The 12,171-nt window shown below is 41.0% G+C and overlaps 1 protein-coding gene across 1 annotated transcript in view; it reads left to right on the top strand.

Moving 5' to 3' along the window:
• Nucleotides 1–2,429, top strand: part of LOC105853186 (chromosome unknown open reading frame, human C9orf153) — a 10,906-nt gene extending 8,477 nt beyond the window's left edge. The window contains exon 3 of the mRNA XM_012721265.1: nt 2,377–2,429. Coding sequence (XP_012576719.1) covers nt 2,377–2,429 — 53 coding nt within the window. The remainder of the gene's footprint in view (nt 1–2,376) is intronic.
• Nucleotides 2,430–12,171: the final 9,742 nt, after the last annotated feature.

Below are 12,171 nucleotides of genomic sequence, written 5' to 3'. Positions count from 1 at the left end.
GGTAGGAGGATTCACCAGAGACAAAGTGTGGAGCAGAACAGGCAGATTGTCGAAGTACACTGCTGAGGGGAGCAGCGAGCGGGTCAGGAAAGGTCTGCCACGCCATATGGATCACCTCCTGGGCAGATAGGGATCTAACTCATGTGGAAATGGCTTTAGCTTCTTGGTGCAGTGCTTTAACCCGCTGTGCTACCCGGGAGGGCCTCCAGGCTTTAGTTTTAACCTGTACCTGTGTGTGTTATCAGCTGGGCTCAGACTCCACCCTTCAGAAAGACACCTACCAGCAACTCTAATCATGTAGACTTCTTGCAGTTTCTCTGTTACAATTAAGTTACTATAGATCCCCTCCCCACTACAAAAGAAAATATTAAGAATTTCTAAGAGTGGGTGTATAAATAAAAGTCCAACATCTACTAGATAAGTAAAGGCTTTAAATATCTTGAACATTCATTTTACCACCCACAGGGACCAGGAGAATCATTTGACTTCACAGATTCTGTGTTGAAATGTCTTTTTTGCCTCCATAACTTTATTCCTTCATGTCCTAGAGACAGTATTTTGGGGACATACTCTCTCTCATTAAGGAGCATGCAAAAAGTCAGCTAGATATTCATCTAAAGAACTTTAATAATTCTTTAGGTCTCATTGGTATTGCAACAATTCATCTTTCATCTCATGTTACCCAGTATTACTATCATTTTGTTAACCAGTCAATCCCTATGGGATTCTCTGTCAAGGAAAATTTTAAGACTACTGGTAAACCAAAGATTACTAAAGAACATATCATTACTAAACCCTGGGTGGGAAAAGGTTAGTTCCATTTTGTTCTTCTCCTATCATATGAACTTTTTTGTCCATGCTATATCCCATAGGAAAATGTAGGTCATGAATGTGTTTGATCAAAAATAGTATAGGTTACCTATGAGGGCTGTCTATTTTCTTATATAATTTAAAGTATAGATGTGTAAGCATACAAGACTAGAGCAATGCTCTTTGGTATCATTGAGGATTCAGGTTCTGTCATCTTTTTTCTGTGTGGTGTTATCTCCATAGCCAAAAAAAATGTTTCCTTCACCTTGAGAAACTATGACAATGCTGGAGGAGGACACTAGAACACAGAGTTGTATTGGCTACTTATGACTTTTTTTTTAATAAGGAAGCAAAATTTCCTCAGAACTCTCTATTTCAGGTGACCACTTTCTACATCTTGTTGGTCAGGCTGTGCCCAACAGCCAACTTTATCATAAAGAGAGTTCTAAACTTTCTACTCTATAAAAGAGGAAGCCAGACGAGGATCATAATGTGTGGTAGTAGCTACCACAGACCACAGCATAATGCTTCTTAGTAATCAAAATCATTAGTTCCATGGTCTTCTCTTGACAAAATATCTCTCTCTTTCCTCTATTCAACTGTTACTATGCCAGGCCTACAAAGATCTTTTCCAACTCTTAAAACATGTCCACTGACCCTGGGATATACTGTTGAGCACCATGGTCGCATGTTAACTCAAAGAACAGTCCCTGGGCCCAGTCTCCTGCTGTTGAATAATTACGGATTATATACAAAGTCTTACTATTATATATAGTTAGGAAAATCCAGGCCCCCCAGGACAGGGATGGAGGCTTGATTGGGACAGAGATTTCTGAGCTCTAGGTGATCTGCTCAAGTATCATCACATAGAAAGGCTACATAAAATCATCCATGAGACATACCAACCCTCCCCCTGTTTGTCCCACCTATGAGTCTCCTTATAATCCTTATAATTATCTCTTTGGTTCTTTGATCTCTGGTGTGATATTTAATCCTTGCTTATTTTTTTTTTTTTATGTTTACAATTTGTTTTGCTGTGTGGGGCGCAACATGCAGTATATTTTTGGATTGATTTTCTATGAATCTTTAACTTTCTGAAGGGATTATAGCTACTAATGACTCTAAATTGGTAGATCCTAAAGCAATAGGGAAAACAGTCAAATTCTAGCTAAACTACTGCTCTTTTATATTCAGGGATATACCAATATCTTGGAACATATGACACAATCTATGAACTGCTCAATATTTCTTCTTGAAGATTTTAAACCTTCCTTAGAATACTTTCCTCCTTCCTATTGACCTTAGTGTTCTGCAGGTCTCTGTCCATTTGCACATTATTAGTATCCCAAAGCCGTAAACCCACTGTGGCCATGCAGGGTCCACTCCAGCTCAGTTCTTATTGAAAACAGGGCTTTTGCTGATATGAGCACCACAAGCTCCCCCTTAGTTTATAAAGCTCCCGAAACACCTTTTTACAAGGGAAGAGACTCAAGTTCATAAAAGGCATATTCTGCTCCTAAACATTCTCAATAACTGAAAGTTAACCGATTCTTTGAAACATTCTTTTTTTCAGAAAAACAATTCATGGATTTAAGAGATCTGGAATGGAGATATTATAAGGGGGTTGTAAAGTGGCAGCGCAATACTTCAGATTCAATCACAGACATTAAATACAGCAGGGAGAAGAGATTTGTGGAGAGCCAGCAGATGCCTGGTGAGATTTTACCCCCTCTGGTCCATAAGTCTTTGATCATTTATCCTCAGGTTGATTTTCTAAAGGTACCATCATCCTCTTAAATGGAATGTATAATCTACTTTGTTTTTGAGAGTGTTGAATAGATAAATGGGAAAGGGCCATGGAGCGAAGGAACTGAGTCTATAAAATACGCATATAAGGTACAAAGTTAAACCATTAATATGGAGTAGAAGAACCAAACTGACCTGCTAATATGTGACCTATTTTCATATGAAGAAGTGCAATATCATAGAAATAATGGTAAATTCAAGAAATGGAGGAATCAATGCATAAGGATATAGAGAGACAACAATCTTTGAGAATGTTAACTTCTCAAAGACTTAAAGAAGGAAATAGGATCTTTGAAATATGAAAACTTGAAAAAGAACAAATTGATAAGCTTGGAAAGAGTAAAATACAGTTAATGAAAATAAAATAATAATGACAATGATTCTTAATAAATTATCTCAAAAGCATGTTTGATATATCTGAAGAGGACTAATGAGTTGGAAGAGAACACTGAGAAAGAGATTTCCACATTATAGCACGAAGAGAACACTGAGAAAGAGATTTCCACATTATAGCACAATAAGGAAAAGGAAGAAAACAGGAAAGAAGGAGACATTCATAAATAAACCGAGTGAAACTGTAATATTTTTAATATTTAAAAAATAATGAAGAAATATGCAGAACACTGAATTTACAAATTTCACTGAGTGATTAGCAGGAAAATAAAAATAATTCTGTATCTGGAAACACCAGAACAAAACATATTGATAAAAAAAGGAGTACTTTTTTGTTCAACTTTGGAAATAACTAGGGCATCATCAATACCTCAATAATCTGCATGTTTCATGAAAATGAGGCCCGTAAACTTAGTCCTCTGCAGAGTGGTGACCAGATGAGACATCTTTGCTGTAGGACACAGATATAAATGTTATCACTTAAGGGTTCTCAGCACCAGCACGCCACTTGGACTCTTCACACTTGTGATAAATTGCTTTCAAATTCAACTCATTATGAAATTGGAAATTTATTGTGCCCATTTTGTTTTGCATTTCCCTTAATTTCTGTTTCTAGAGTCGTAATGAAATCCACCTGTATCATATTTTAAAATAAAATTAGGGCCTGCAGATGCATCTGGAATTTCATTATTGAAATTCCAGAATACATAATGAGGATTCTATGATGATATGAATGTAACAGTCTGCAAAATTACTGTGGGAAAACTGATGCTTGAATGATACAATCATAAGGTGAAAATAAGGGTAGTAGTTCTGAATTCATGTGGCTTTGATTATTAAGAGGAAATGAGCCAATTAAAAAGGAACTGTTGGAGGTCTCTTGCCAGGTCCCATAAACAAAACAAATAATCTAGTCACTGTCATGTCTGACAACAGAAATGGGCATGGTGATCTTGAGGGAATTATGTCATTAGAGGGATAGGATGGTAATAAACCAGACCTTTTGGTGAGACTAATGAAAGCATTAGAATACACAGATATAGAAGGAAGACAGCAAAAATCTATTACTCTAAAGCTTGGGGATTTTAAGACAACAACCTAGTACTCTGGTGTTCCCACTGAAAATGTGGTGACTTTTATTTAGAAGCCTCCCCCTCAGTAACACCCAGGCACTCTGTTTGGCCCATCTAAAAGCTAACCCTTTTGTTGATGGGCCCTTATGGTCTCTGAATAGTAATGAGGATGATGGTTACTTATTTCGAGTTTAGCTATTTATGAAAAATAATCTTGACCTACTGTATTAAGACAGCTCTGCTGCTTATTCAAATACACTAGCAAATGCGCATACTACTTTATTCATTTACATTATCCATTCATCCACCATAACTAAGAAATGACCACTGACCCCGAGTGCAGGGAGATGGACTGAAAGTTGAATTATCAGCTTATCTAGACAAAGAAGTGACTGATAAATGTCCTCCCCTAAGAAAGGAAGAGATTTAAGTTTGACATGACTAAATATTCCATTAAAGTCAATAAATCTGTTTTCATTAAAAAAAAAAAGGAAGGAAGAAAGAAAATACATGGTCTATAGCTGAGGAAGAATCAGTTAATACCGCGCCTTCTGGGGTGTATCTTGGCAATGACCCTGGCAGTCTCTGTCGGTACCTACTCTAACAATACTCTCCCGACATAATAAAATACACAAGTACAGAAGAGTGATGTGAAGGCAGAGCTTCATTCTAAAGCTGCTGTGGGTGGGAGAATAGAGACCAAAAGAAAAAGTTAACCGAAGGCTTGGGTGAGGAAGGTGCTGATCCTGTCTGTCATTTTGTGGGTGAAACAGCTTCCTGACACCCTCTTGAATTATTTTTATTTAATATTCACTGTGCTAAGTAACATGGTCTGTATTTATTAAACAAACAAACAAAAATACCCCAACAATAGAAAAAAGAATGTAGAAGATATCTCTAGGGTCAGTGAAAAACTAGTTTTCTCAGAGCTTCTCAGACCGTTTTTCACAGTAACCTTCCAGCACACGTGGCGTATGTAGTAGGCGACCCGTAGGCTGGGCAATACCCCCCACGTCGGCGGAGCAGTAAATGTCCACGTAGTCTTGGCAGACCCAGCACTGGTGTGTCTATAAATCATATGAATGCTAATAGGGCTCCTGGGTGGGCCGTTGAGCCCTGTGCTGACTGAACACCACTGTGGCTGTTGTGGGGGGTGGGGCGTGGGAAGGCCAGGCCTGAGAAGGCCTGAAAGTGCTTCCCAGGGACATAGGTGTTACGATACTGCTGCCTGTACTTGGCTCCTGCTGATATAAGAGACAGGTTATCCAGCTGGGATTTCTTGACCCGTTCGCTCGCTGCTGACATCATGGAGCCCTGCACTCTGAGCTGGCCTTCCACACAGTGTCACGGCACTGAGAAGGGGGAATTCTCCAAAGACGCTGTTGACTGGAAAAAGCAAAGTGCAAAAAAGTATATATGGAAAACTGTGTTTTGCATTCTTTTTTTCTTCTGTTGGGTTTTGGTTTTGTTTTGTTTTGTTTGGCTTTTAGTTGATAGAGACCATGTTACTTAACACAGCAAATATTAAATGAAAAAGGTAAAAAAAAAAGATATACATATGCTATCTTAAAAAGGGAAAATGGATGTAAGAAAAAAGCTTTTCGAAAATTAAAAAAAAAGGGGAAATGGGAAACTCAGTGAGAAAACAATGGGACTGATTGGCTAGAGGAGGTCAGGAGACACAGGGGTGACCACCATGAGAGGGAGTGTGCTGGCTTTGGGGAACTTTTTAATGTTTCATGTACTGTTGAAATAAAATTAAAGATGAGCACTATATAAAGCTAAGCAATCTAAAAAAATGAACTCAGTCATAACCGGCAAATTCCTTAACTCCACTGGAGAGGAACAGAAGAAACTAACACAGCTTGGTGAAGTAGGAAGACTACAGGTAAGCTGAGTCCTTGTAGTAGCCTTGTTTTTTTACTGATGTGGATGAAGCAACCTAGAGTGTTGTGTATTTTCTGTCCTTTTTTTACTGTGCATTTTCAGAGCTAGACATTCTCTGAAATAACCACAGAAGTTATCGTCAGTAAATTTACTTGTAATGCAATACATTCATCTAGTGTCCATTTCTACTCTCTTTTGTTGACTCAGCAAGTCAATAGTTTTTTTAGACTATCTCCTGCATAGGATTCGCGTTAGGATCTCATGCATTATGTTTAGCTGTAATACATCTTTAATCACCCTTAATCTGGAATATTTCCACAGTCTTTCTCTGTTTTTAAGGCATTATCTTTTTTAAAAAACTTTTTCTTAGTTGTAATTTTTAAAAAAGATTTATTTATTTATGCATACAGAATTGAGGTACAAGCCAGGGGTTCACGGGCAGTGAGAGGATTCACCAGAGACAGAGTGGGGAGCAGAACAGACAGATCGACAAGGTTCACTGCTGAGGGGAGCAGCTGGCCAGAAAGGAGAGGTCTGCCTTACCGGCTGATGACCTCCTGGGCAGGGGATCCAATTCGCACAGAAGCGGCTGCGGCCAGCTTGCAATGCTGCGTCCTAACCCGTTGCGCCACCAGGAAGGGCCAAGACATTATTATTTTAAAAGAAAAATGTGTTTATCACTGTGGATCTGTTTGGTGTTAGTTACTTCAAGATTGGATTCAGGTTGTACATTCTTGCCATCACCCCTGGAGGTCCACAGCATCCACCTGTCCCTCCCTGTGATGCAACCTTGAGCCATGTGATATTGCTTAATTTCTCCACTGTGTAGTTACTGTATTTCCTGCTGGAGCCCCCAAGAAACTTCCATATCTACAGTTCATCAAAATTTCCCTAGATTTAGCATGGCTGACTTTCCCTAAAGCAATATTTATAATCGTAGCTATAAAATGACAATTTAAAAAATAATGTTTATTTTTACATCATTTTGTGCATTTTTTCATCTCAGTTGTAATCCCCGTGGGCTTCCCATCACCAAATCACCCATCACTGTAGTCCAGTGCATTTCCCTCCCAGCCACTGTTTTTGATCCCATTCCCCGCTCCACCCCCACAAAATATCTCTGGTATATAGCTGTTTATCATTATCATTATTTTCTTGTCTGTTCTGTTATATTCCTGCTATGAGAGAAACCATCCGGTATTTTTCCTTTTCTTTCTGGCTTATTTCACTAAGCATGACCTTCTCCAGCTCCATCCATGTTGCTGCAAAAGGCATGTGTTTCTTTCTTTTTTTTTTTTGGTTGCTGAGTAATATTCCATTGTGTATATGTACCACATCTTTTTAATCCAGTCAGCTACTTTTGGGCATTGGGACTGTTTCCATGTCTTTCCAATTGTAAATAAAGCAACAATAAACATGGGGGTGCAGGTGTCTTTTTGAATCAATGTTTTTGTGTCTTTTGGGTAGATACTTAGGAGTGGGATTGCTGGGTCATATGGAAGCTCCATGTTAAGCAGTTTGAGGAACCTCCAAACAGTTTTCCATAGTTTGCATTCCCACCAGCAGTGCAGGAGCTAATCCTTTTTTTACAAAAATATTTATTTATTTATGCATATAAGAACTGGTGTACAGGCCAAAGGTGTGGGAATGAGTGAGAGGATTCACCAGAGACAGAGTGGGGGGCAGAACAGGTAGATTGACAAAGTACACTGCTGAGGGGAGTAGCGAGAGTATCAGGAGAGGTCTGCCATAACATGTGGATCACCTCCCCCACTGGGAATTGAACTCGTGCTGCAGTGGCTGAGGAGAGCTTCACAGTGCTGTGCTTTAACCTGCTGGGCCACCAGAGAGGGCCTCCAGCCTAATCTTTCACACACCCTGTCCATGCCCTGGTATCAGCTAGCTTACTAGGGTAGCCTGGCTCTTTGCTGTGGAGGACAGTATTACATCCCAGAAGCTGGGGGATAGGTGTTCTCTTTACCACTGGGACAGTCAGAGTTAGGAAATATATGAATGTACAGTAAATATACATATATAAACATTCATGTAATATGCCTCCCGATTTTCCAGATGCATGCCCATCTAGGCACGTATTTTCCTATACAGTCAATCTCATTATTCATAAAAGTTATCTTCCATAAAGTTGCCATAAGCAATGAATTAGAGAATATGACCCTTGGTTTCCTATGCATCTAAGGGAAAAAGCCAAGTTAGTTTCCTGTAAGCTTCTGGTCACAATATTTTCAATGCATCAATACATAGCCTTGTTTTATGTGTGTTTGTTTAAGGATATCTTATTTAACATGCATTATTGATTCATTGACATTGAATTCATGACTGGACTCACTATATGTCATGTCTGGACTAGTCTAACACATGTTGTCTCCATGAAGCACATCACAGACCTAAGAATAGTGACTGTCATGCACTTCTGGACTGCACTTGGGGCTGTTGTTGTTTTTTTTTTAAAGATTTATTTATTTATGCATACAGAACTGGGGTACAGGCCAGAGGTGCAGGGGTGGTGAAAGGATTCACCAGACACAAAGTGGGAAGCAGAACAGGCAGAGTGATGAAGTACACTGCTGAGGGAGCAGTGGGCGGGTCAGGAGAGGTCTTCTGCTCCATGTGGGTCACCTCCGGGGCGGGGACTGAACTCATGCTGAAGTGGTTTTAGCTTCTAAGTGCTGTGCTTTAACCCACTGTGCCACCAGGGAGGACCTGGGGGCCGTTTTTAAACTCAAAATCAGCTTTCACTGAGAATGCAAACATGGGGTGGGGGTGATACTATATGGGAAGTAATGACTTGTTTACATAGTGAGAGCCAGAGTGAGAAATCTGTGTCATGTTTACCAGTGTCATCTGGCGACATGCAGATCAACTACTGAAGCAGGACATTTCCCAGGTCTGCTTAGATTCCTACTTCCCCAGGCCTGCGCCCTGGGGGAGTCTGTTGCTTGGATTCTGCCTGTAGCTGGAGCAGAAAGTTCCTGCAGTGTGCTGCCAGTCCACAGTAGTAGCCATGGCTACCGTGACCATCTTCTGAACAACAAAGAATACTTATGTTATGAGGATGGGCTGACAAGTTTCCTCATACAACCTGTATAAAACCTCACCATTCCTGTAATTTGGGGCTCAGCCTTTGGGGACTGATCCCACTGAGCCCACCAGAGTAACAAGTAAATCTCTCCCTCCACCTCTCTGAGTGCCTCCTGATTTCTCTGGGAAATTGCCTTAACAGTAACATATTTTTTTTGCTGCACATGCCCATGAAAAACTGACACAATTGAATTGGGGAGTTATAAAAAAATTTTTAAGCAGTTAAGGAACCTGTCAAAAGTGAGGATTACCTTCAAAACTGGAAGGTTTTTTTCTCACCAATACTTCCAGTTCCTGTCCATCCCCAGGGTTCTTCCTCACCTCCCCATTCTATGTCTGGAAATCCTCTATTCCACTTGAGAGAGAAGGCTGGTTTCCAAAATAGTCACACATTTACTTTTGGGTCCAACCCTAGGGTGGTGTAAAATATTCTTTCTACTCTCCTATTCTTACAACATTTCTGTAAGTTTGACGTTATTTCCAAGTGAAATATTTCAAATGCAATCTCACTTCCAGCAATGTTTTCCAGGAAAACATTACAAAGATGAATGCAATATTATTGTGTGAATGTTTCATAACTTACTTAACCAGCCCCACTCCATTGGGTATTTCCAATGATATTTCACTTGTGTTTGTATATACAGCTTAGGTTATTTTTCTTGCCAAGTTTCTTTATCTTTTTTTATATAGCATTCTTTTTATTCCTATATTTTCCATGTAATCTTTTGAATCAGATCCTGAAGCTCCCTGGAACATTCTGTTGAAATTTTTTCTCAGAATTGTAATAAATACATGTTATATTTGAAGATGGTCAATGAGAACATGGTATTGATCTCCGGGATTGTGGACCTGGAATGTGGAAAGAACTGAGTCACAGAGACTTGAGTGAAGGACTGAGCTCAAGACTTCAGTGTCAATCTTTATTATTTTTTAAAGATTTATTTATTTATGCATATGAACTGGGGCACAGGCCAGAGAACCAGGGGCAGTGAGAGGATTCACTGTAGTCAGAGTGGGGAGCAGAACAGGCAGATTGAGGAAGTACACTGCTGAGGGAAGCAGCAGGCAAGACAAGAGAGGTCCTGGCACCATGTGGATCAACTCTGGGCAGGGTTGAACTCATATGCCCACGGAAGTGGCCTTGGCTTTAACCTGCTGCACCACCAGGGAGGGCCTCAACCTTTATTTTTCCAGGGTTTTTTATTTCCATCTTCTCAGCATTAGCATTAGACAATACAGAAGGCATCTAAACATGACACGAATTTAACATCGCATCATCAACCTTATTTTGACCTTTTGCTAATTATTTGTAAAAACTGTGTGTGGCCTTAAATCATGCAGGGAGTGCTCATAATTGAGAAAGTTATTCATTATCAAAATATGGCATGCATTGTAAAGGTAAGGATCAAAGTTATACATTGGGTTGATTTTCAAGGAACTTAACCTCCTCTGCCCAAGGCAGGAAGGACGCGAGCAGGAACACCTCCACACAAACACAAGGGGAGCCCGTTTCAGACACAAGAGTTCGTGCAGCAAAACAGGCACAGAGATTGACATACTGAATGAACCCAAACCTGGAGTGGTCACCGAGGGAGGCAGTGCTGCTGGGGACAGAAGTGAGGGTGGGCTCTTGGACATTTGTGAAGACAGCCACCAGGGAGTCCTCCCAGCCTTCTGGGGAAAGAGGCTGCTGTTTCATCCAAGGGTAACTCTGTCTTCCTCCCCTTGAATCTGAACTGGCTTATGATTTACTTTGACCAGTAGAGTCACTGGGAGTGACCCTAGGCGGTTCCAGTCTCACGAGTTCTGAATGTAGCTGACTGGGAGCTCTGAGTCACCTTAGAAGGAAATTCCCACCCTGCTGTAGAAAAAGGGCACTGGAAGATGAGAGAGAAGGACAACAAGAGGATGTGCCACCGGTCAGCTCCCCAGCTGCTGGCCACTGCTGCTGAGCGCCGACTGGGAAGCATGTCAGACATCCTAGTTGGAGAACTTGTCCCCCCACTACCCCCCACAGACACACCAGGTGGAGTAGACTAGCTCCCCACTGAGCCTGAGGGTTGGTTTCTGACTTGTTACTCGTTGCTTTATATTCCACATGTGAATGAAATCATCCAGGAGCTAACTTTCTTTTTCTGACTTAACTTCACTTAGCATAATCACCTCAAAATCCACCCGTGTGTCACTGGGTGCTATTCCCCTGTAGAGAGGTGCCACATTTTCCTGCTCCATGCATCTGGCACTGAGGTCACTGTCATAATTTGACTGCAGTAAAGAGTATGCAATGAACCAGGAGTGTGCCTAACCTTCCAAGAAGTGTTTTCACATGGTCCAGGGAGATACCTAGGAGTGGACTGCTGGCTATATAGTAAACTATTTTTAATTTGTTGAGGACTCTCCAGCCATAATAGCCATACCACTTTACATTCCAGAGTGGGATGTTTGGGAGTGCATATTTTGGACTCTATCACCTGCACGCCAATCCTTTTTTCTTAGAACTGGAAAACCCAGTCCTTTTCTGCTCTCTCGCCTTTCTCCTGTATACTCAACTTACATCCTTACCTCTGGGATCATAGGTCTTTTTTCCTCTCCCTCTCACACCAGTGTCTCCTGGCAGCTGCCTCTATCCGTGGATCTCAGGCTTCTAGGTAACCTCAAGAAGTGCAGGCCCTGGAGGTTGCTGCTTCTGAAGGTTAATTTGGGAGCAGAGGAGGAGCTGTGGAGAAGGAAAGAGAGGCTCTGAGTAGGGAACACATAGCTGCGGCCAGTGGGCTGTGCAGGGCTGCAAAGCAGGAAGGAAGATGAGGCTCTTCCTGGGAAGGAATGTTTAAGCTGAGTGGGGAAGAGTAAATTGTAGCCCCCTAGGCAAAGAGCAGGCCCCAAGAGCCCAGAGAGCAAGCACCTGCGGCAGGAGAGCCTGTGGACAACAGGACAAGCTAGCCAGAGCGCATGGCATCATGTCAAGATTTCAGGGGGGAAATCCTGTCCAAACTCACTTTTTAAAAAATATGTACTTGAAAAATAGTTGAAGACATTAAACTTAGACCATTAGTTGAGGTTAAGAAAATAACCTCATGACACGAGTATATACTTATGTTGTTTA

Source organism: Condylura cristata, unplaced genomic scaffold, assembly GCF_000260355.1.
Source record: "Condylura cristata isolate star-nosed mole 26May11 unplaced genomic scaffold, ConCri1.0 scaffold00006, whole genome shotgun sequence".
Taxonomy (NCBI): domain Eukaryota; kingdom Metazoa; phylum Chordata; class Mammalia; order Eulipotyphla; family Talpidae; genus Condylura; species Condylura cristata.
Note: the sequence above shows the minus strand (reverse complement) of the source record. Positions and strands in the feature narration are given on the sequence as shown.